Source organism: Myxine glutinosa, chromosome 2 (genome assembly GCF_964187855.1).
Source record: "Myxine glutinosa chromosome 2, kmMyxGlut1.1, whole genome shotgun sequence".
Classification (NCBI taxonomy): domain Eukaryota; kingdom Metazoa; phylum Chordata; class Myxini; order Myxiniformes; family Myxinidae; genus Myxine; species Myxine glutinosa.
The window spans coordinates 207,017,067-207,043,193 of NC_136262.1; the positions used below are offsets into that span (position 1 = coordinate 207,017,067).

Consider the following 26,127-nt stretch of genomic DNA (forward strand, 5'->3'; position numbering starts at 1 on the left):
ATCATCGGTGAGTGTACCCCGGAAACAAATGCATCTCTCATTAAATCATCACAGACATGTTCATGGGATCTAGGTTCACCTGTACAGTCCTTCGCTAAACGGCGGAGATCCTGAACGAAGTGATCGATGGATTCCGAAGGGTCCTGCCGTCATGAGGAGAGCAGGTACCGGGTGTAGACCGCGCTTCGAGTCTTGATGTAGATTTGGCGTAGTTCCGCTTCAGCAGTAGCGGATGTGACGCACTGAGAAATGTACTGATAGACAGAATGGGACACGCGAGAGTTAAGCACTGCGAGCTTTGTCTCATCCCTGAGATCCGCTTGGGCTCCGAGGTAACTCGTCAGCAGTCGAAGCCAGTGCTGCAGCTGGGGAGCCGAGTCCGATGCTTGTGGATCCGCTCCGAAGATCGGGACGAGAATCAGCTTATGAGTCATCGTTGTCGATCAAGACAAGAGCCGAATGATATTAATTGTTGTAAGAATCAGAGTTACAACATTGGCTCAGATCATTAGTTTAATATCATTCGATCCCGAACGATACCTGTAAAGAGAACCAGCGAACATCATATCAATATTCAGCCTACATTGGAACTAGTAATGAGTTTACAAATGAGTACAAGCAAGCAAGCCTTAACAAAGTGGCGGTACGTACCATCTAGTTATGCACCAGCATAGCATACAGTTAATGTTTCAGGTATGATCATAGCGCTGAATGACCGAGTTCTTATAACGGCCGCGTAGCGGGCAAAAGACGCATGACACCTAGGTTCAGACGTTAGACAGAATTTCATGACAACAGGCTTGACTCCATAAAAGAACATGTCAAGGCACGGGGAAATTTTTTTTCTTTTTTTTTCTCTCTTTCTTTTTTTCTTTTTCTTTTTCTTTTTCTTTCTCTTTCTCTCTCTCTCTCTCTCTCTCAAGCATATTGGAAAATCTACTCAATATAATTAAACTGCTCAGACTTTGGAGGAAAATAAAATCGAGAATACTTTGAGAAATTAAATATTTGGAGTACAGTACATACTGTTGCACAAATCACAAGACAAAAGGGGATGGTGATTGGGGGAAATTGAGAGGAAATATAAATGGAAAAGGAAGGAGAAGGAAAAGGAAGGAGAAAATTTGGACTCATTGCTTACGTAATGAATGTAGATTGCCCATAAATGAATCACAAAATGCAATGTTCATAGCACCTGTTTTAAATAACATGCTATCTTTGGTCTTCTTTGGTCTTCTTTGGTCTTCTTTGGTCTTCTTTGGTATCTTTGGTCTTTCCCTCGCGGTCCCCATGTGCTGTTTTTGTCTTTCCCTCGCGGTCCCCATGTACTGTCTTTGTCTTTCCCTCGTGGTCCCACTGTGCTGTCTTTGTCTTTCCCTCGTGGTCCCCCTGTGCTGTCTTTGTCTTTCCCTCGTGGTCCCCCTGTGCTGTCTTTGTCTTTCCCTCGCGGTTGTCAGCTCTTTCACGAGCCTCGATTCAGTATAGAAAAAAATAAAATAAAAATAAAAATCGAAAAAAACAAACATAACTCTAAGGAATCCATGGCCCAGTTTCCTGGATCCCGCTGTTTAACAGCTGTAACTGCAATTGCCGTTTAAAAGGTTGGCCTGGTCCATTGCCCTGGAAATAAAATAATATAAAGCATGAATGCCAGCTAAGAGATAAAAAGGTAATTACTTTGAAAGACGTAACGTGCCACAATTTAAAAAAATCCTCGTGAGTAACGAAGCAGGAGAATATTTAAAGATGTCAAAATCACTTTATCAACAATCATAGACAAGTGTATTAACATGGTGGAGTATCATTATGAACAATCTTTAATGTCACATTTCCATCACACCCGGATTGCCATCACAGCTCTCTCAAACCGCGTCTGAGTGCAATACAGTGCATTCCGAAAGTATTCAGACCCCTTCACTTTTTTCACATTTTGTTTATGTTGCAGCCTTATGCTGAAATCGTTTAAATTCATTTTTCCCCTCAGCAATCTACACTCAATACCCCATAATGACAAAGAGAAAACAGGATTTTAGAAAGTTTTGCAAATTTATTAAAAAGAAAAAACTGAAATATCACATTGACATAAGTATTCAGACCCTTTGCTATGACACTTGAAATGTAGCTCAGGTGCCTCCCATTTCTCTTGATCATCTTTGAGATGTTTCTACACCTTGAAGGGAGTCCACCTGTGGTAAATTCAATTGATTGGACATGATTTGGAAAGGCACACACCTGTCTATATAAGGTCTCACGGCTGACAATGCATATCAGAGCAAAAACCAAGCCATGAGGTTGAAGGAACTGCCTGCAGCGCTCAAAAACAGGATTGTGTCGAGGCAGTATAGACTGCAAGACAAATATGAACCGATTCAATTTTGGGTTTCACAGGTAAAAAATCATGTGCCATTTGAAAACTATTTTACAGCCCATAACTTGCGATAGGATCATCTGATGTTGTCTCTCTTCTACTAATCTTTTCCCTCTTTCACTTTCTCATGTAATGTTTCATTTTCTCCTCTGACCTTTAATTGAGATCAAATATAACAGTGGGTGGACACCTAACATTGGTGGAAGCATATCCATCACCACATCCATGTCAATTTGTATTTTCTAGTTTAAAGTATGAGTGCTGCCCATTGTACCTCATGCTCTCTCACATACCACACCCCTGCCCCTTTTATGGTCTTTCCCCCTGCCCGCCTCCCCCACTCGGACTCCTCTGGCCTCTTTTTCCAGTCACACTCATGTGCGATGTCTTCAGATGTCTCCCTGTTCCTCTGTCGGTCCTCTGTCGGTCCGGGAAACCTCTGCCCTCCGTAGTTTAGCTCCTCCATGAACCTAGATTCTCCACATAAAAAGTCAAACACAATGTGGTAACAATGTGCACTTTACTCTGGTCTACCCCGTTTTCAAATACGGCCCTGTCTCATCGAAAGCAACTCACGTTTAGCTTTTAGAGTCATGGCCTGGCAACTCCAGCCTGGCAACAACAAACTTTTCCATATAAATCACAACAAAATCCACATGATTAGGTGGGACTATAAGAGACAATGGATGAAGGAGGATGATGGGGGACTATAGAGGACAATATAGTCTTTACCAAAATTATATATGGAAAGTTCTACTCGGAAAATAAGGTGGCATGGTGTGCATTCCATGCAATTACATCAATAAGCACTGTTATGGACCTGGGTTATGTTATGGGTTATGTTATGTTATGTTATGGACCTGGTACAAGCCATTAGAAAATAAATTGCTTCTCAGAAACTTTTTATCCTTAACACTAAAAATATTTTTTATCTTAGTCATGTCAAAACCCCCCAAACAAACTGTGCTTGTAAAAGGTATCACAATGACGCGATCAGAGCGACGTGACGCCATATTGTTTGGCCAAGACCATTCAGTCAGGCCACTTCCACGGTCGTGAAATGGACCTACTGTATACGAGATCAGCTGTAGTTGTGTTAGCATTACGACTTTGTTTTCCACTTTTTTGCGAAGCAGTGCAGCAACTCATACAATCCGCACCCTATCAATCATTGCGAATGATCCTCCATTTTACAAACCCTCCAGGTGATATAACTGCCAATATTGCTTTCAGGCCTCACTCGTCAGATATTTAAAGTCACCATGTGCTCGATTCTTTCAATTTATTTTTTAATCAGAAGCACATTCATATAAAAACATTCTATTTTAGCAATAGTACTTACTGTATTTTACTGTAATATGTACAGTGGTGACTCTTTGGTGAGGACACTGGACTGACATCCTATAGGTTATGGGTACAAATACAACGGAAGGAAGTGGTATTAAAGATTTGGATTCTCAGCTTTAGGAAGTCGAATATCAGGAGAACTGCCACACCACCACTGGTACAAACCCAGCTGGCTCATCAACGAACTTCAGGATGGGATAATCTCCCTGCCCTACCTGGTCTAGTCTGGTGTGCATGTGATGCTTGTCCACTCTGTCCTTCACTTAAAACCGATAAAAAGTACCTTCAATTGAAAAGTATGAAAACTAGAACAGCACTCAGTAGAGAGCGCGTACCTCCACCTGGTTAGCCATATCACTCAATGGTGAAGAATCACTTAAAATTATACTAGCCGGATCCTGATCCGAATCTTCACCAAAATTCAATCGATTCTTCCTTGTCCACCAAGTTTCGTCCAAATCCGTCCATAACTTTTTGATATATCCCGCTATGTATCGTTTTTGGCCCTATCTCAAATGGCGAAGAATCACTTGAAAAATTAAATAATTCTCATATCCGAATCCATATTCAGATCTTCACCAAAATTTAATCTACTCGTCCTCATCAGACACCCAACCGGTCCACCAAGTTTCGTCCAAATCCGTCCATAACTTTTTGATATATCCCGCTATGTATCGTTTTTGGCCCGAACTCCCAATGGTGAAGAATCACTTTAAAAATTCTAGTATCCGGATCCGAATCCGGATCTTCACCAAAATCTAATCATTTCGTCCTCGTCACATCCGCTACCTCTGTCCCAAATTTCGTTCGAATTGGTCCACAACTATACGAGATATTTTGTTCACAAACGGACAGACAGACGGGGGTGAAAACATAACCTCCGTCCACCTTTAGTGGTGGAGGTAATAACAACCGAGTAAACAGTGATTTGAAGGCTATACACCACCACAAACAATGTACGCTGCCTTCGATTGGTGAAATGTTGTCTCTTATGGAAAGATAATAAAATTTAATGACGCCACCATAATGATGAGAGAGTTTGGAAAATACCATTATGGGTAATTAAGCAAGCGTGCTCATATGAGAGCAAACAACATGAAGCTTCGCGTTTTCATTTGGGATTCTGTAGTGAGAATCTGCAAGGCATTGTGCAAAGAAAATCTTAGTTATTAAACCTGTCAGAAGCCAATAATCGTGAGAAATTACAGAAGCATTCAAAAGGCAATATTGTTCATAGTCAGCACCCGATAACATCTCGATATCAGAAGTCAGCACCACTTGCTCATGCTGGCAAACATCCAAAAGAGATGACGAAAGGGACGTACATAGTACGCACCCTGAAGGAATAAGGTGGGGAGAAAGTCTGGGGCTGCTTGGCTGAATCGTTCTCTGGAGGCGTCGCTGTGTCACTGATGCAGTGCCCCCTTACCAGCTGGCTGGTACTCATTTGCCGACCTCGGGAGGATGACGGGCTGAATGGACCCGCCCGGTGTTAATTCAGCAGCACGACGGGATCCTAAGCGGGCCACATTAACCATCAAGCCAACACCAGGCATATGTCGGGGGTGAGGCCGGGGGTGGGTGAGGGTGAGGGGTGTGGGGTAGAGGGTGGTAGTGAATCCCATTCTTCTGTTGGAATGCCACAACAATATCGATTGTGTTTTGTGACAATAATCCAATCCATCCATCACTGTAATTCATTAACATTGTCTCGACATACTGCGGCGTAGCGTTCGCAGGGGGTGCTGCCCAATGGAGCATGCCAACCTTCACATGGGACGTTAAGTCGACATCTCAGTTGCACGGTTTATATGCCCGCAGTATCCATAAAAAGTAGGCTGTTGAGCTAGTACTCTCCACAAGTTTCCCATTTCGTTACGGCAGCTCCTTGACATTCAAACAGATCAAATATCATATATATTGATCAACAACTCTATCTCTGTAAGACCCACAACAATGTGTGTGTGCCAGTGTGTATGTGTAGGTGTATATGCATCTCTGCATTCTGAAGCAAGCCAGAACATATAATCTAACAAATCTCAAAACCCAGAACACTCCAACCCATCTCCTTCCTCAAAGTCATGGTGGCCCCTTGTGAAGTCCGTTTCTGGTGCAACCTACCCCTTTATACCCCCCCCCCCCCCCCCCCCCACCTCCTCATCTCCCAAATCTCTTTCTCACTATACTCACTCCTCATACTCTTCCATCCCTACAATCATTTCATCCTCTCTCACTCCTCCCTCCCCTTCCAAACCCAAGTTGGCATCTTAATACTTATATGGAGACAAGGCAGAATGCCTCAACTCTATGGTTGTCTCAAAATGTTATGTACACAACCAATTCCATAATAGCCCCGTCTTACCCCTTGTACACACTTTCTACTGGACGTTGTATCCTCACCCAAGAAAGAGACAATTCTGTCCAGCCTCGAGGGTGCTTCGGTGGTGGGTAAGATGGCATCAGTGCCAATGTTCTCACATTCTAACCATGTAGGTCAGCAAACATCACTCGGATCCATGAGAAGCGTGCAGAAACAGATCCAGGTCAACGACAGACCAGCAAGCTTGCTTCCAATTATAAGAAAGGCAATTTAATCTACCATTTCTGCTGATCTCAGGTCATTCCTCTTGTTAAACAGCCTGATCCAAGATCATCAGTTTGGATTCCATCCTGGTCACTATACTCTGGATATGCTGCTGCTGCTGCTCTCTCAACTAGAGAGTTCATAGAGCACCTTACCCCAGGCAGTGATCAAATATATAATTCAATCGAAATAAAATAATGATTTTAAAGGTCGTGTTTAAAAATTCCGGAAGTTTAGTGCTGGGGTCTTATATACCACCTTATTTAACATTAGCAAAAGTACCCAGCATTGCCTTGTGCCGAGAATATGAAGAGACGGAGGAGGAGAGCAGGAGGGGGAGGGATGGAAGGAGAGAGTAAGAGAGGGAAGAGAGGGGGGACCAAGGGGAAGTGATGGGGGGATGGTAAGGGGGGAGAGGGCGGGTAGGGAGAGAGGGGGGAGGGGAGGGGAGAAAGGTAGAGGAGGGGGGAAGGGGAGGGGTGGAGGAGGCAGGAGGAATGCTAGGGGAGGGGGATGGAGGTTGAGATTATGGGAGGGTGAGGATCGGGAAGGGTAATGGGAAGGGAGAGGGGAACAAAGGGGAGGTGGAGGGGCAGGGGGAAGGGAAGGGAGGAGATAGGGGAGCGGCAGGGGGAGGGGAAGGGAGGAGAAAGGGGAGTGGAAGGGGGAGGGGGAGGGAGGAGATAGGGGAGCGGCAGGGGGAGGGGAAGGGAGGAGATAGGGGAGCGGCAGGGGGAGGGGAAGGGAGGAGATAGTGGAGGGGAAAGGAGAGGAGGTGCTAGTGGAGAGGAGAGGGTGAGGATGAGGCGAGAGGGAGGGAGAGAGGATGCTAGGGGAGGGGGGGGGGGGGAGGGATGTCCAGGCAGCTATTTTCATTTGTAAAAAGAGAAACTACATAAAAACCTTTTCTTCACTCAATTTAAAAGATTTTTTTGCCCCATTCAGGATCTGGTGCTGGGAGCAAATCACGCTATAATCCGCCATTGACACACACACACACACACACACACACACACACACACACACACACACACACACACACACACACACACACACACACACACACACACACACACACACACACACACACACACACCATTCACTCAATATAATTGATGGAACAGTAGAAAAAGTTAAGTTTAATGTTTTGGCAATGTGGAGAAGGAGGAAGGACAGCCTTGCTGAAAGCTGCGTAAAAGATATACACTTAGTTAGAAGAATCGCTATTGTGATACATTTTGTCAGATTTCACTCCAGATTTTGATACTTATTTAGTGAACAGGATCCGATCCTCAAATCCGAATCCAGACTTTCATTATATGCTTTAATTATGTAATGAGAGCAGATCGTGTTTGCAAGGCAAGGCACATTTGAATAGGCCGAAACAAAATGGTGGCTTCAAAACCCAGTGATGTGACAGTGGGTTGACCAAGAACACCATTTTGGTAAGGCTTTTTGGTTATGAGCACCCTGTTAATCATCTACAAAAAGGGTGTTTTAACACACCCAAATGCTCAGTTTTTGTTCATGCAATCCCTTGGAGGTCGAGAAGTATGCATGCAAAGTTTGGGGCAGTTAGGTTTCATGGTTTTGGAGTTATGGAATCGGACACACACACACACACACACACACACACACACACACACACACACACACACACACACACACACACACACACACACACACACACACACACACACACACACACACACACACACACACACACACACACACATATACACACACACACACACACACACACACACACACACACCCTTTAATTATTATAGATATCCAAGTACTGCTAAACTTAAGGGTTTTGAAAGTGTCAAAAATGTAATTTGTGTTCTACAATGTTCAAGTGTATAATTCAGTTGAAATAAAATAAAGACTATCAAGGTCGTAGAAAAACAAAAATTTGGAAGTCTACCGCTGTAGATGCATGGTCTTATACACCACCTTATTTAACACGTTCCATGAGTTATTATTGCCTGGTGTTTGTGTCCTTTATGACGTCCCTAAAAACAGCAATTTTCCTCTTTGGAATGATTTTCAATTTTGTTTGACTGCCATACACAGACACAGGGTAAAACAAGCCGAAAGTCTAACATTGGCATAGCCGGGCTTGTTTGATAATTTATTTGAAGAGGATATAATGAGCTGGGTGGGGATACCAGTTAGCAAATAATGCAAGTATTAAATTATTTTTGAAGTACTACAAGTCTATAAGTCTGGTTTATTCTATGTTTCGAGTCAACAATGAACCAACCATACACCGCTTCAATCTAGAAACTTTGCAATAACGACAAAGGGATTGCAGTGTTACGGTTATATTTACGATATTATTAGTACTAACGCTATTATTATTATTACAAAAACAATACTACTTTATTAAGAAACCTGGGCTAATTTGCCTGAAGCGGCCTGAAGGTGAGGCATGAAGGCATGAAGCCTAAGGCCTATGCGTACTGTGTCGTTGGAAGACACGTAACGCCTATGCTTTCGATATTTGATGGTCATTTTAACAATCTATTTGTTTGTGTTTCACACTGAATGAAAAACATTGAGGTAGAGCATGGCGATTGTGATTTATAACAGGTTTGACGATATGATCGGCCTGATTTTTTTTTTTTTTTTTTTTTGTCTATACTGAATCAAGGCTCGTGAAAGAGCTGACAACCGCGAGGGAAAGACAAAGACAGCACAGGGGACCGTGAGGGAAAGACAAAGACAGCACATGGGGACCGCGAGGGAAAGACAAAGACAGCACAGGGGAACCACAAGGGAAAGACAAAGACAGCACATGGGGACCGTGAGGGAAAGACAAAGACAGCACATGGGGACCACGAGGGAAAGACAAAGACAGCACAGGGGAACCACGAGGGAAAGACAAAGACAGCACATGGGGACTGCGAGGGAAAGACAAAAACAGCACATGGGGACTGTGAGGGAAAGACAAAAACAGCACATGGGGACCGCGAGGGAAAGACAAAGACAGCACATGGGGACCACGAGGGAAAGACAAAGACAGCACATGGGGACCACGAGGGAAAGACAAAGACAGCACATGGGGACCGCGAGGGAAAGACAAAAACAGCACATGGGGACCGTGAGGGAAAGACAAAAACAGCACATGGGGACTGTGAGGGAAAGACAAAAACAGCACATGGGGACCGCGAGGGAAAGACAAAGACAGCACATGGGGACCACGAGGGAAAGACAAAGACAGCACATGGGGACCACGAGGGAAAGACAAAGACAGCACATGGGGACCGCGAGGGAAAGACAAAAACAGCACATGGGGACCGTGAGGGAAAGACAAAAACAGCACATGGGGACCGTGAGGGAAAGACAAAGACAGCACAGGGGAACCACGAGGGAAAGACAAAGACAGCACATGGGGACCACGAGGGAAAGACAAAGACAGCACATGGGGACCACGAGGGAAAGACAAAGACAGCACATGGGGACCGTGAGGGAAAGACAAAAACAGCACATGGGGACTGTGAGGGAAAGACAAAAACAGCACATGGGGACCGCGAGGGAAAGACAAAGACAGCACATGGGGACCACGAGGGAAAGACAAAGACAGCACATGGGGACCACGAGGGAAAGACAAAGACAGCACATGGGGACCGCGAGGGAAAGACAAAAACAGCACATGGGGACCGTGAGGGAAAGACAAAAACAGCACATGGGGACCGCGAGGGAAAGACAAAGACAGCACAGGGGAACCACGAGGGAAAGACAAAGACAGCACAGGGGAACCACGAGGGAAAGACAAAAACAGCACATGGGGACTGCGAGGGAAAGACAAAGACAGCACATGGGGACCACGAGGGAAAGACAAAGACAGCACATGGGGACCGCGAGGGAAAGACAAAAACAGCACATGGGGACCGCGAGGGAAAGACAAAAACAGCACATGGGGACCGTGAGGGAAAGACAAAAACAGCACATGGGGACCGCGAGGGAAAGACAAAGACAGCACAGGGGAACCACGAGGGAAAGACAAAAACAGCACATGGGGACCGCGAGGGAAAGACAAAGACAGCACATGGGGACCATGAGGGAAAGACAAAGACAGCACATGGGGACCACGAGGGAAAGACAAAGACAGCACATGGGGACCACGAGGGAAAGACAAAAACAGCACATGGGGACCGCGAGGGAAAGACAAAGACAGCACATGGGGACCGCGAGGGAAAGACAAAGACAGCACATGGGGACCACGAGGGAAAGACAAAGACAGCACAGGGGGACCACGAGGGAAAGACAAAGACAGCACATGGGGACCGCGAGGTAAAGACAAAGACAGCACATGGGGACCACGAGGGAAAGACAAAGACAGCACAGGGGGACCACGAGGGAAAGACAAAGACAGCACATGGGGACCGCGAGGGAAAGACAAAGACAGCACATGGGGACCGCGAGGGAAAGACAAAGACAGCACATGGGGACCGCGAGGGAAAGACAAAGACAGCACAGGGGGACCACGAGGGAAAGACAAAGACAGCACATGGGGACCGCGAGGGAAAGACAAAAACAGCACATGGGGACCGCGAGGGAAAGACAAAAACAGCACATGGGGACCGCGAGGGAAAGACAAAGACAGCACATGGGGACCGCGAGGGAAAGACAAAGACAGCACATGGGGACCACGAGGGAAAGACAAAGACAGCACAGGGGGACCACGAGGGAAAGACAAAGACAGCACATGGGGACCGCGAGGGAAAGACAAAGACAGCACATGGGGACCGCGAGGGAAAGACAAAGGCAGCACATGGGGACCGCGAGGGAAAGACAAAGACAGCACATGGGGACCGCGAGGGAAAGACAAAGACAGCACATGGGGACCGCGAGGGAAAGACAAAGGCAGCACATGGGGACCGCGAGGGAAAGACAAAGTCAGCACATGGGGACCGCGAGGGAAAGACAAAGACAGCACATGGGGACCGCACATGGGGACCGCACATGGGGACCGCGAGGGAAAGACAAAAACACCACATGGGGACCGCGAAGGAAAGACAAAAACAGCACAGGGGGACCACGAGGGAAAGACAAAGACAGCACATGGGGACCGCGAGGGAAAGACAAAGACATCACATGGGGACCACGAGGGAAAGACAAAGACAGCACATGGGGACCACGAGGGAAAGACCTATGTTTGGTTTTGGATCCAATGAAATTGGATTCAAAATGGCGGTGTGCGATGTCAGCCGCCATACCGCCGTAATGACATCAGACGTAATCCCATCACCCTGTCATGTTACCAGATCCTCAGCTCTGATTGCTGTACGTTTGAGGGGACATATATACATACATACATACATACATACATACATACGGACGGACAAACACTGTTGTCGACGGCTTTTCCCCATGGGCTACGCCGAAAAATTATCTCTCCTCTGTGCATGCGCAATCGGCCGGATTCAGAGTTAAAGTACTGCTGAACTACAGGTTTCTTTTCTGATTCATGTTCCGATTTTTGTTCAAAATATAACATTCAACTGGAATTAATTTTTTCCTCGATCATACACTGACGTTTGTATACTGAGGCAATGTTATTGGTCCAGTGTTGCTCCGAATCAACATAAACAACATGTCCGTTGCATTGGAAAACCCTGTCTTCCTTCAGTGAGACAACCCCACATTCAGTCATACAGTAAGCACATTCCACTGATAGACAGACAGCAGTAACATCAATCGAATTATATGGAAATTATTCGCTGCTGGTCTGGTGTTTCAATCCTGCTGCTCTGGAGGGATCATCAAACAAACTTAGGTATCTATTTTGTTGATCATCAACTGGAAGAGATTCGGTCTCTAACTTATAGGCCTCACCATCAGCCATGACCTCTCCTGGGCTGAGCGTCCAGCAAAGCTGGTCTCCAAAGCTAGCAGCAGCATGGACATCATACATCGTCCCACGTCTTTCCATGAAAAATCCGAACGATTCACAACTTACAAAGACATTTGTCTATAGCTCAATGGAGTACTGCTCTCTCCTATAGGATGGTGCAGCCTCATCATTCCCCTTTCCGCTGCATTCTGGGGAATCTTTTGAAAGTTCTCAACATTATTGGAATACTTACTACGATATTTCAATAAACAAGGTCTGTTTCTCTGCCGTCGCAAGGAAGTCGGTGTTCTGTCTGTTTTTCAACCATATATTCTCCATTGTTGCTCCCTGAGCTTTCTCAACCCCCTGATCCTCAGACAAACCCCAGGACGCACGTGTTCTTCCAGTAACCCCATCCTGGTTGAACTTCCAATATCCAGACTTACCGCGCATCTCAACTCTTGTGTTCCTGACTTCTCCCTCATGTGGAAGCAGATTCCAGAAGGTGTTCTCGGGCACTCTTCCCTCCATGCCCACAAGCAGGTGCTACACCGCCACCTGGTGATGTCCCCCCATCGTGAGTTACCCACAATATTGATTACCTCCATTAACCCCAATTAATAGAACCCTCGTTCCTGCAGATTGCAGTGTTTCTTCCCCTCTTCTGGCTGTTACCCTTCATTCCCTCGCCAATATCGTGTGCAAGTGTTGTTGTTTTTTCTCGCTGCCCACCTTCTGTCACCTCGTTCTTCAACGACCCTTGATCGGACATTGTGGAGGTCTAACGGTCATTAGGAGGTCGGTGCGATAGATATCGGGTTCATAGCCACGATCGCAGCACTCCTTACGTCACAGTATCTCTGTAAATGCAACTATTTGAGGTCAAAACAAAGGGAATTGAAGCGAGGCGACGTGAGGACGTGTTTAAAGATCGGAGCGAACAGGAGCCACGAACCTCCGCAGAGCGTGCCGTCGGGCAACGTCGCTATGGGAATCGCGGACACACACACACACACACACACACACACACACACACACACACACACACACACACACACACACACACACACACACACACACACAAACGGTGGAACCGGATTCCCCCAGAGTGACCGAGCGATGAAAAGTAATGCCGGGAATATAAAGGCTCGTGGTGCTGGGACTCACGATTGTGGACGCACCGCGCACTCCTCGATCACCGGACGATGGGCCGTGCCGCGCATTTGATCAGCAGAGAAACATCCCGCGGCACAAAAGCGTCGAGACGCGTCCTCCGGGCACACACCCTTCCCCCAAGCACCCGTCACACCCCCGCCCAGCGCGCCCGTTCCTTCGGCTGAGGCATGCGTGCGCTGAAGACCCCCGCTCGGCATTCCCCGGGGGCGAGGCACGACGCGCTTACATCATAACGCAAGAGCTCATTGATCACCCGTACGTCATGACGCATACTGTGAGGTCCAACCTGCAGTGAGCGATACGTATGATGTCATACGTTGGGCAAGGACATGAGAAGCCGTGACTCAAGTGTATATTTTTTGTTGGAGTGGGACATGGACAAATCAACCTTGTGAAGCTTGGATAGGATTTGAACTTTGGATCTCGCCATCGTGAGGTATGAACGTTCAGATGGAAACCATACCGCTAGATACCAGGCAGACCAACACTTGAGGGACATTGCACATTAATCGTATGTTTCGGGGGAGGAGGGGCAAATTGATAAAAGTAAAATTTACAAGAGAGATAAAAGTATAAAGAGAATGGGAAAGAATGGAAAAGGGGATTGATTTACGAAGAAAGGTAGGGGGGAGGGGAGGGGAGGGGAGGGGAGGGGAGGGGAGGGGAGGGGAGGGGAGGGGAGGGGAGGGGAGGGGAGGGGAGGGGAGGGGAGGGGAGGGGAGGGGAGGTGAGGGGGGGGAGGGGAGGGGAGGGGAGGGGAGGGGAGGGGAGGGGAGGGGAGGGGAGGTTAGGTTGGGATGAGGTAAAAGGGGAGTGGGGATGAGGTGGAAGGGGAGCGGGGCTGAGGTGGAAGGTGAGTGGGGATGAGGTCGAAGGGGAGTGGGGATGAGGTGGAAGGGGAGCGGGGCTGAGGTGGAAGGTGAGTGGGGATGAGGTGGAAGGGGAGTGGGGATGAGGTGGAAGGTGAGTGGGGATGAGGTGGAAGGGGAGCGGGGCTGAGGTGGAAGGGGAGCGGGGCTGAGGTGGAAGGGGAGCGGGGCTGAGGTGGAAGGTGATTGGGGATGAGGTGGAAGGGGAGCGGGGCTGAGGTGGAAGGTGAGTGGGGATGAGGTGGAAGGGGAGCGGGGCTGATGTGGAAGGGGAGCGGGGCTGAGGTGGAAGGGGTGCGGGGCTGAGGTGGAAGGGGAGCGGGGCTGAGGTGGAAGGGGGCGGGGCTGAGGTGGAAGGGGAGCGGGGCTGAGGTGCAAGGTGAGTGGGGATGAGGTAGAAGGGGAATGGGAATGAGGTGGAAGGTGAGTGGCGATGATGTGGAAGGGGAATGGGGCTGAGGTGGAAGGTGAGTGGGGATGAGGTGGAAGGGGAATGGGGATGAGGTGGAAAGTGAGTGGGTGATGCGGAAGGGGAATGGCGATGAGGTGGAAGGAGAATGGGGATGATGTGGAATGGGAGTGGCGATGAGGTGGATGGGAAATGGGTGTGGTGCGGAAGGGGAATGGCGATGAGGTGGAAGGGGAGTGGGGATGATGTGGAATGGGAGTGGCGATGAGGTGGATGGGAAATGGGTGTGGTGCGGAAGGGGAATGGCGATGAGGTGGAAGGGGAGTGTCGATGAGGTGCAAGGGGAATGGGGATGATGTGGAAGATGTGTGGGTATGATGTGGAAGGGGAATGGGGAAGATGTGGAAGGGGAATGGGGAAGCTGTGGAAGGGGAATGGGGAAGATGTGGAAGGGGAATGGGGAAGATGTGGAAGGTTAGTCGGGATGAGGTGGAAGGGGGGTGGTGATGAGATTGAAAGGGAGTGGTGATGATGTGGAAGGGGAGTGGTGATGAGGCGGAAGGGGAGTGGTGATGAGGCGGAAGGGGAGTGGTGATGAGATTGAAAGGGAGTGGTGATGATGTGGAAGGGGAGTGGTGATGAGGCGGAAGGGGAGTGGTGATGAGGCGGAAGGGGAGTGGTGATGAGGCGGAAGGGGAGTGGTGATGAGGTGGAAGGGGAGTGGGGATGATGTGGAATGGGAGTGGTGGATGAGGTGAAAGGGGAATGGGGATGATGTGGAACGTGAGTCGGGATGAGGTGGAAGGGGGGTGGTGATGAGATTGAAAGGGAGTGGTGATGATGTGGAAGGGGAGTGGTGATGAGGCGGAAGGGGAGTGGTGATGAGGCGGAAGGGGAGTGGTGATGAGGCGGAAGGGGAGTGGTGATGAGGTGGAAGGGGAGTGGGGATGATGTGGAATGGGAGTGGTGGATGATGTGGAAGGGGAATGGGGATGATGTGGAAGGTGAGTCGGGATGAGGTAGAAGGGGGGTGGTGATGAGATTGAAAGGGAGTGGTGATGATGTGGAAGGGGAGTGGTGATGAGGCGGAAGGGGAGTGGTGATGAGGCGGAAGGGGAGTGGTGATGAGGCGGAAGGGGAGTGGTGATGAGGTGGAAGGGGAGTGGGGATGATGTGGAATGGGAGTGGTGGATGAGGTGAAAGGGGAATGGGGATGATGTGGAACGTGAGTCGGGATGAGGTGGAAGGGGGGTGGTGATGAGATTGAAAGGGAGTGGTGATGATGTGGAAGGGGAGTGGTGATGAGGTGGAATGGGAATGGTGATAAGGTCGAAGGGAAATGGGGATGATGTGGAAGGGGAGTGGTGATGAGGTGGAATGGGAATGGTGATAAGGTCGAAGGGAGTGGGGATGATGTGGAAGGGGAGTGGTGATGATGTGGAAGGGGAGTGGTGATGAGGTTGAAGGGGAATGGGGATGATGCGGAAGGGGAGTGGGGATGAGGTGGAAGGGGAGTGGGGATGATGTGGAAGGTGAGTGGGTGATGCAGAAGGGGAATGGCGATGAGGTGGAAGGGGAATGGGGATGATGCGGAAGGGGAGTGCGGATGAGGTGGAAGGGGAGTGGGGATGAGGTGGAAGGGGAGTGGGGATGATGTGGAAGGTGAGTGGGTGATGCAGAAGGGGAATGGCGATGAGGTGGAAGGGGAATGGGGATGATGCGGAAGGGGAGTGTCGATGAGGTGGAAGGGGAGTGGTGATAAGGTGAAAGGGGGGGTGGTGATGAAGTGGGAGGGGAGTGGGGATGAGGTGAAAGGGCAGTGGTGATGAGATTGAAAGGGCAGTGGTGATGAGGTGGAAGGTGAGTGGGGATAAGGTGGAAGGGCAGTGGTGGTGAGGTGGAAGGGGAGTGGGGATGATGTGGAAGGGAGTGGGGATAAGGTGGAAGGGGAGTGGGGATGAAGTGGGAGGGGAGTGGGGATGAGGCGAAAGGGCAGTGGTTATGAGATTGAAAGGGCAGTGGTGATGAGGTGGAAGGGGAGTGGGGATGAAGTGGGATGGGAGTGGGGTTGAGGTGAAAGGGCAGTGGTGATGAGATTGAGAGGGCAGTGGTGATGAGGTGGAAGGGGAGTGGGGACGAAGTGGGAGGGGAGTGGGGATGAGGTTGGAGGGGAGTCGGGATAAGGTGGAAGGGGAGTGGGGATGGGGTGAAAGGGCAGTGGTGATGAGGTGGAAGGGGAGTGGGGATGGGGTGAAAGGGCAGTGGTGATGAGATTGAAAAGGAGTGGGGATGAGGTGGAAGGGGAGTGGGGATGAGGTGAAAGGGCAGTGGTGATGAGATTAAAAGGGAGTGGGGATGAGGTGGAAGGGGAGTGGGGATGAGGTGGAAAGGGAGTGGGGATGAGGTGAAAGGGAGTGGGGATGATGTGGAAGGGGAGTGGGTATGAGGTGAAAGGGCAGTGGTGATGAGATTGAAAGGGAGTGGGGATGAGGTGGAAGGGCTGTGGTGATGAGGTGGAAGGGGAGTGGGGATGAGGTGGAAGGGGAGTGGTGATGAGGTGGAAGGGGAGTGGGGATGAGGTGAAAGGCAGTGGTGATGAGATTAAAAGGGAGTGGGGATGAGGTGGAAGGGGAGTGGGGATGAGGTGGAAGGGGAGTGGGGATGAGGTGAAAGGGAGTGGGGATGATGTGGAAAGGGAGTGGGTATGAGGTGAAAGGGTAGTGGTGATGAGATTGAAAGGGAGTGGGGATGAGGTGGAAGGGCTGTGGTGATGAGGTGGAAGGGGAGTGGGGATGAGGTGAAAGGGAGTGGGGATGAGGTGGAAGGGGAGTGGGAATGAGGTGAAAGGGAGTGGGGATGAGGTGGAAGGGGAGTGGGAATGAGGTGGAATGGGAGTGGGGATGAGGTGGAAGGGGAGTGGTGATGAGATTGAAAGGGAGTGGGGATGATGTGGAAGGGGAGTGGGGATGAGGTGGAAGGGGGGTGGGGAGGAGGTGGAAGGGGAGTGGGGATGAGGTGGAAGGGGAGTGGTGATGAGGTGGAAGGGGAGTGGTGATGAGGTGGAAGGGGAGTGGGGATGAGGTGGAAGGGGAGTGGGGATGAGGTGGAAGGGGAGTGTGGATGAGGTGGAAGGGGAGTGGGGATGAGGTGGAAGGGGAGTGGGGATGAGGTGGAAGAGGAGTGGGGATGAGGTGGAAGGGGAGTGGGGATGAGGTGGGAGGGGAGTGGTGATGAGATTGAAAGGGAGTGGTGATGAGATTGAAAGGGAGTGGCGATGATGTGGAAGGGGAGTGGGGATGAGGTGGAAGGGGAGTGGTGATGAGATTGAAAGGGAGTGGCGATGATGTGGAAGGGGAGTGGGGATGAGGTGAAAGGGCAGTGGTGATGAGGTGGAAGGGGAGTGGTGATGAGATTGAAAGGGAGTGGCGATGATGTGGAAGGGGAGTGGGGATGAGGTGGAAGGGGAGTGGGGATGAGGTGGGAGGGGAGTGGGGATGAGGTGGAAGGGGAGTGGTGATGAGATTGAAAGGGAGTGGCGATGATGTGGAAGGGGAGTGGGGATGAGGTGGAAGGGGAGTGGTGATGAGATTGAAAGGGAGTGGCGACGATGTGGAAGGGGAGTGTGGATGATGTGGAAGGGGAGTGGGGATTATGTGGAAGGGGAGTGGGGATGAGGGGGAAGGGGAGTGGGGATGAGGTGGGAGGGGAGTGGGGATGAGGTGGGAGGGGAGTGGGGATGAGGTGGGAGGGGAGTGGGGATGAGGTGGGAGGGGAGTGGGGATGAGGTGGAAGGGGAGTGGTGATGAGATTGAAAGGGAGTGGGGATGATGTGGAAAGGGAGTGGGGATGAGGTGGGAGGGGAGTGGGGATGAGGTGGGAGGGGAGTGGGGATGAGGTGGAAGGGGAGTGGTGATGAGATTGAAAGGGAGTGGGGATGAGGTGGAAGGGGAGTGGGGATGAGGTGGAAGGGGAGTGGTGATGAGATTGAAAGGGAGTGGCGACGATGTGGAAGGGGAGTGTGGATGATGTGGAAGGGGAGTGGGGATTATGTGGAAGGGGAGTGGGGATGAGGGGGAAGGGGAGTGGGGATGAGGTGGGAGGGGAGTGGGGATGAGGTGGGAGGGGAGTCGGGATGAGGTTGAAAAGGAATTTCCACAATCTTTGATTAAGCATCAATTATCACGGTCACAAAGCAAGTATCTATAATCTTTGCGATGAATAAATCTGATATATTAACCTCGTGAAGATCTCTTGGCAGCACAATGAGCGAATATTGAAGAAATAGTCCACCATGACACCTGCGTATTAGGGGATGACGTCACTTAATTGATATTCTTCTCACAGATGGAAAACAACCAAAATCTGTTGTCCTGATTCCATTTAAACGGCAAGTTCGTTAACCTGGATACATAATAGGCCATGGGCCAGATATGGTCCTCGTGCACCCCCCGCACCACAACTCTACCACCCCATATATTTTTGAAGCACTCGGGTCCCCTCAACATGAAATCAACTGGGACCAGTAAATAAACTGGTTCTTACTATTCATTTTTCACACATATTTGATGGTACCCTTAAAATATATCTTTTCCGTGTCGTTAGGTTCCCTGAGATGGCTGAAAGTGGTCTTGGTTGTATAAGTTATATTGAAGGAGCTGGGCTCCAACGCGAGTCGAAAAAATTGACGCGACCAAAGACGGAAATTCGTCCGAGTTGCTTTATTGCACGTATCAAACTCGGGTACTCTGAAAAGCCCGTTTATCGGGCAGCAATATATATACACATTTATGCCGGAGCGTTTGCCCGGGAACAGCGAGACCGGGCATGCCCGGGTGTCAAGGGCGAGTCCTGGAAAGGCGAGTCTGGACCTGCCCGGGCATCCTGGGCGAGCCTTGGAAAGGCGAGGCTGGGCGTGCCCGGGCGTTCTGGGCGAGCCCTGGAAAGGCGAGTCTGGACCTGCCCGGGCATCCTGGGCGAGCCTTGGAAAGGCGAGGCTGGGCGTGCCCGGGCGTTCTGGGCGAGCCCTGGAAAGGCGAGAGCGGGCATGCCCGGGAAAGACGAGACCGGGCGTGCCCGGGAGGTTCGGGCGAGCCCGGGAACAGCGAGTTCGGGCATGCCCGGGAGAGGCGCGTCTGGGCCCGTCCGGACGAGCCCGGCATGGCGATTGCGCCCTGGGAGCGTCCTGGCAGGTGCAAGGCGATTGTGTACACCCAGCGGTAACCGCTACACACGCCCCTCCAGAATCGACCTGCACCGGCAGGGTCAATTTAAGGGGGGTCCGGATGACCCGGCCGAAGCGACCCCTGGAGGGACGTGGGGGGGGGGGGGGGGTCCGATGTGGTGGTGGGTGGTTGAGCGGGGGGAACTGTGGACGGGGGGCGGCCTGGCCACAGAGGAAGGGCCAACCGTGGTGGTCGGTCGATGTCCACATGCGCCGGTTTGAGGCGGTCCACAGAAATCCAGTCCGACCGGCCGCCCAAGTCGATGACGAATGACTTGTCGCCCCGTCGCAGGACCCGGAAGGGCCCGTCGTACGGCGGCCGGGGTGGCCCCCGGTGCGCGTCATGACGCACAAAGACGTACTCCGCTGTGCGAAGCGCCGGGGGGACGTAGGACTGGGGGCCACCGTGGCGGGACGTTGGCACGGGGGCAAACCGCCAGGCGGCCTCCTGGAGGTCCGAGCGCTGGCGAGCGGCGGACCAGGGACGCGGAGCGGCTGGCCGTAGACGGGCTCGGCGGCGGACGCCCGGAGGTCCTCCTTGGGGGCCGTGCGGAGGCCCAAAAGGACCCACGGCAGCCGGTCGGCCCAACCGTCGTCCTGAAGGCCGGCCATGAGTGCGGCCTTCATGGAGCGGTGAAACCGCTCGCACAACCCGTTGGCTTGGGGGTGGTAGGCCGTGGTGCGGTGCAGAGTGACTCCCAACGAGCGAGCGACCGCGCCCCAAAGTTCGGACGTGAACTGTGGGCCGCGATCGGACGAGATGTCCGCCGGTGCGCCGAAACGCGTGACCCAGGTGGCGATGAACGCCTGCGCCACGTCGGCGGTGGTGGTGGAGGTGAGGGGCACGGCCTCCGGCCACCTGGTGGTCCTGTCCACCATGGTGAGCAGGTGGGTGAACCCCCGCGATGGGGGCAGGGGACCCACCAGGTCCACGTGGACGTGGTCGAAACGCCGTTCAGGCACGGTGAAAGGTGCCAGCGAGGCCTGGGTGTGGCGGTGGACCTTGGCCCGCTGGCAGGCCGTGCAGGCGTTGGCCCAGTCGCGGACGTCCCGTCGAAGGCTGTGCCAGACGAAACGCAACGACACCAGCTTCTGAGAAGCTTTCCGGCCCGGGTGAGAAAGGCCGTGGATGGAGGCGAAGATGCGGCGCTGCCAGGTAACGGGCACGATGGGGCGAGGCTGGCCCTGGGAGACGTCGCAGAGCAGGACAGTGTCCGCGAAGGGGATGTCGGCCAGGCGGAGGCCCGTGTCCGCCGCCCGGAGGGCCTGCACCGAGGTGTCGGTGGTCTGGTCGGCCGCCATGAGAGCGAAGTCCACGCCGAGGTGGACCGCGTTCGCGCTGGCCCGAGAAAGACAGTCGGCCACGGCGTTGTCTTTGCCGGCGACGTGCCGGATGTCCATGGTAAATTCCGACACGGCGGAGAGGTGGCGCTGCTGGCGGGCCGACCACGGCTCCGTGACTTTGGCCATTGCGTAAACCAATGGCTTGTGGTCGACGAAAGCCGTGAACGGGCAGCCCTCCAGGAGGTGGCGGAAATGGCGAACGGCCAGGAATAGACCGAGGAGCTCGCGGTCGAACGTGCTGTATTTTAACTCGTTCGGCCGGAGTTGCCGGCTGAAAAAAGCGAGTGGCTGCCAAACCCCGTCCACCCATTGTTCATGGACGGCGCCCACTGCGTAGTTGGAGGCGTCCGTAGTGAGGGCGATGAGCGCGTCGAGCACCGGGTGAGCCAGCAGCGTTGCGTCGGCGAGGGCCCGCTTTGCGCTCGCGAATGCCGCGTCCATGTCCGCGGACCAGACGATGTCATGCTTGGCCGGCTTGCCCCGGAGGGCCCCGTAAAGGGGCCGCATGAGCTGAGCAGCGCGGGGCACGAATCGGTGATAAAAATTCACCATGCCGAGGAACTCTTGAAGGGCCTTGATGGAGCGGGGACGCGGGAACGTGGTGATGGCCTCGACCTTGGTCGGCAGCGGCACGGCCCCGTTCTTGGTGATGCGGTGGCCCAAAAAGTCAACGGTCGTCGTGCCGAAGTGGCATTTGGCCGGGTTGACAATTAAGCCGTGCTCGCTGAGGCGACCGAACAGTGTTCGGAGGTGGAGGAGGTGCTCGGCGCGGGACGTGCTGGCGACGAGGATGTCGTCCAGATAGACGAAAAGAAATGGCAGGTCATGCAGCACGCCATCCATCAAGCGTTGGAACGCCTGGGCCGCGTTCTTGAGGCCAAACGGCATCCTCAAAAATTCGAACAGGCCGAACGGCGTGATGACGGCTGTTTTCGGGACGTCGGCCGGCCGGCAGGTACCTGGTGGTATCCCCGTATCAGGTCAATTTTTGAAAATATGACCCGTCCCGCCAAACGGGCGGAAAAGTCCTGGATATGCGGGATCGGGTACCTGTCGGGGGTGGTAGCGTCGTTGAGGCGGCGGTAGTCGCCACACGGGTGCCATCCGCCCCCCGGCTTTGGCACGATGTGCAGTGGTGAGGCCCACGCGCTATCGGAGCGCTGCACGATGCCGAGGCGCTCCAACGCGTCGAACTCGGCCTTGGCCACGGCGAGCTTGGCCGGGTCGAGGCGGCGGGCCCTGGCGTAGACCGGCGGGCCCGTAGTGGGTATGTGGTGCTCGATCCCATGTCGCACTGCGACGGCCGAAAACGTCGGCCGCGTGAGGGCCGGGAATTCCGCGAGCAGGCGAGCGAACTTGTTCGCCGTCGGGAGGGCGCATGCCAGTTCGGTCGGCGCGGAGCTGCTCATCGTACACACCATGGAGCTGAAGGTCTCGGCGTTGACAAGGCGACGTCGTTTGACGTCGACCAGCAGCCCGTGCGCGCAGAGGAAGTCGGCGCCCAGCAAAGCCATGGGGACGCTGGCGGTCACAAAGGTCCACTGAAAGCGCTGGCTGCCGAAGCAGAGGGTAACGTCGCGCAGGCCGAAAGTGCGTATGGCCGATCCATTAGCAGCGACCAAAGAGGGGCCGCAAACGGCGTTCCGCCTGTCCTGCTCGGAGGTGGGTATGACGCTCAGTTGGGCGCCGGTGTCACAAAGGAAACGCTGCCCGGACGCTTTGTCCTTAATAAGAAGCAAGTTGCCTGAGTGGCCGGCGCTCATGGCTGGTAATGAACGCCGGCCCGGCCGTTTCCCGACTTGCCGAAAGTGCACGGGGGTCAGCATGTCCGAGCCTTGTGTCCGAAACTGGCGTGGTAATAACACCACGCCTGGTCAGGTGGAGGCCCCGGCCGTCATGTTGGAAGCGGTCGGCGCGGCGTGGCGGCCGCCAGTTGCACCGGCAGTTCGGCCTCCAACTGCGCAGGGCGCTCGGGCGTCGCCTCGGACGGCAGCGGGCTCCAGGTAGCCGCTCCGATGTGCTGGCCCGCCGAGGAGATCTTGTCGGCTTCCCTGGCGAGGGCGCGGGGATCTGTGATCGACGTGCCAGCCAGGGCGAGGCGTACCGGTTGAGGCAGCTGGCGAAGGAACAGCTCGCGGAACAGAAAATCCGGAGAGTGCTCACCGAGCAACGAGAGCATGTAGTCCATGCGCTCGGACGGGCGCGTGTCACCGAGCTCGGGCAGGTTGAGCAGGCGCCGTGCGCGTGCCGCCGGTGAGAGGGCGAAAGCGTCGAGGAGGAGCATCTTAATCGCGTCATACTTGTCAGCAGCTGGCGGGCGCTCGAGGAGGCTCAGGGCGCGGGCCGCGGTGGCGGAGACGAGCGCTGCCACGACATGGTGGAAGCGGGTGTCGTCGGCGGTGATGCCTCGCAGGGCGAACTGGGAGTCCGCCTGGGTGAACCAAACAGCCGCGTGAGCCTCCCAGATGGTAGGCAGTTTAAGAGCCACTGCCGTATCCATGTTCGGGGTCACCAATGAAGGAGCTGGGCTCCAACGCGAGTCGAAAGAATTGACGCGACCAAAGACGGAAATTCGTCCGAGTTGCTTTATTGCACGTATCAAACTCGGGTACTCTGAAAAGCCCGTTTATCGGGCAGCAATATATATACACATTTATGCCGGAGCGTTTGCCCGGGAAAAGCGAGACCGGGCATGCCCGGGTGTCAAGGGCGAGTCCTGGAAAGGCGAGTCTGGACCTGCCCGGGCGTGCTGGACGAGGCCTGGCAAGTCGAGAGCGGGCATGCCCGGGCGTCCTGGACTAGCCCTGGAAAGGCGAGAGCGGGCATGCCCGGGCGTTCTGGGCGAGCCCTGGAAAGGCGAGAGCGGGCATGCCCGGACGCTCTGGGCGAGCCCTGGAAAGGCTAGAGCGGGCATGCCCGGGCGTTCTGGGCGAGCCCTGGAAAGGCGAGAGCGGGCATGCCCGGGAAAGACGAGACCGGGCGTGCCCGGGAGGTTCGGGCGAGCCCGGGAACAGCGAGTTCGGGCATGCCCGGGAGAGGCGCGTCTGGGCCCGTCCGGACGAGCCCGGCATGGCGATTGCGCCCTGGCCGCGTCCTGGCAGGTGCAAGGCGATTGTGTACACCCAGCGGTAACCGCTACAATATATTATCTGAAAGGTAATTATCTGCTGGTCATTATAAATGGCATATATTTTAGATTTAGTGTTACCATTGGCCTCAAAAATCAAGTCGAACAGCTATACCCCATGTTTCGCTGTGCCAACGTAACACAGACTAAGATATTCAAACTAATATTTCAAATCCAGGCGCATTAGAATTGATTGACATTAATAACAAATGTCTGGACATTCTTCATAAAAATACCTTTCATTTGACACCAAATGTGTATTTTTGTCAATAAAAATCTATCAGATATGACACTTCAAACAGAATGAAGGTGTGCCGACAATTGCGATAACTTCACGAAATGATCGCGTTGATAGACATCGTCAGTCATGGAAGGTGCTTTAATTGGAAAGTGAAATATCATTCAATTGCTCATTCTTACTTGACAATATCTATCGATAATTCCACTAATCTCTGTGTGTATGTTTGTTTGTATGTTTGTATGTTTGTCTGTGACTGCTGTTTCTCGACAACCACGGGTCCGATATACTTTAAACTTGCCAGGTATATTGCTGGGGACCCGAGGATGTGCCTTTTCAAGGTTTGAAATTAATCGGACAAGTAGTTACCGAGCTATGGCGATTTAGCCGTTCGCCGTTCGCTTTGGCGTTGCGAATGGACCAAACCATTTCATGTAAATAGAGGGGGGGGTTCTGTGGTCGTTGCGAATGGACCAAACCATTTGATGTAAATAGAGGGGGGGGATTGTCACCGTACTCGCAAGCCGTTCGCTTTGCCTTTGGCTTTGCGAATGGACCAAACCATTCCATGTAAATAGAGGGGGGGGATATAATTTTAGATATATATATAGTACGGGCATGCCCTAGTATTATTAAGTCACACTTTACCTCAATTTAGTTACAGGAATACATGCATGTTGCAAATGAAGCAGCTTTGTCAACCACTCGCAACTATTCAGAAATTTACCAGCTAGAACATCAGCTAGAATCTAGCATCAGCTAGAATCTAGCATCAGCTAGAACATCAGCTAGAATCTAGCATCAGCTAGAACATCAGCTAGAATCTAGCATCAGCTAGAACGTCAGCTAGAATCTAGCATCAGCTAGAACATCAGCTAGAATCTAGCATCAGCTAGAATCTAGCATCAGCTAGAACATCAGCTAGAATCTAGCATCAGCTAGAACATCAGCTAGAATTTGGCATCAGCTAGAACATCAGCTAGAATCTAGCATCAGCTAGAACATCAGCTAGAATCTAGCATCAGCTAGAACATCAGCTAGAATCTAGCATCAGCTAGAACATCAGCTAGAATCTAGCATCAGCTAGAACATCAGCTAGAATCTCGCATCAGCTAGAATCTAGCATCAGCTAGAACATCAGCTAGAATCTAGCATCAGCTAGAACATCAGCTAGAATCTAGCATCAGCTAGAATCTAGCATCAGCTAGAACATCAGCTAGAATCTAGCATCAGCTAGAACATCAGCTAGAATCTAGCATCAGCTAGAACATCAGCTAGAATCTAGCATCAGCTAGAACATCAGCTAGAATCTAGCATCAGCTAGAACATCAGCTAGAATCTAGCATCAGCTAGAACATCAGCTAGAATCTAGCATCAGCTAGAACATCAGCTAGAATCTAGCATCAGCTATAATCTAGCATCAGCTATAATCTAGCATCAGCTAGAACATCAGCTCGAATCTAGCATCAGCTAGAACATCAGCTAGAATCTAGCATCAGCTAGAACATCAGCTAGAATCTAACATCAGCTAGAACATCAGCTAGAATCTAGCATCAGCTAGAACATCAGCTAGAATCCAGCATCAGCTAGAACATCAGC

At 52.0% G+C, this 26,127-nt stretch overlaps 1 protein-coding gene across 4 annotated transcripts in view; it reads right to left on the reverse strand.

Annotated features, from left to right (window-relative positions):
• The window catches only part of LOC137420905 (RING finger protein 122), a 78,554-nt gene extending 64,979 nt beyond the window's left edge, over nt 1–13,575 (reverse strand). Inside the window, exons 1-2 of one of the 4 annotated variants that reach the window (XM_078772196.1) lie at nt 13,312–13,441; nt 5,052–5,231 (exon numbers count right to left, since the gene is read on the reverse strand). Coding sequence is in view for 2 of the 4 variants with exons in the window: in XM_068106400.2 (XP_067962501.2) it covers nt 13,312–13,517 (206 nt within the window). In the remaining 2 variants the exon portion in view is untranslated. Of the gene's footprint in view, nt 1–5,051; nt 5,232–13,311 lie in introns of all 4 variants that reach the window. The other 3 variants (XM_068106400.2, XM_068106401.2, XM_068106402.2) reach the window with 3 other exon arrangements.
• Nucleotides 13,576–26,127: the final 12,552 nt, after the last annotated feature.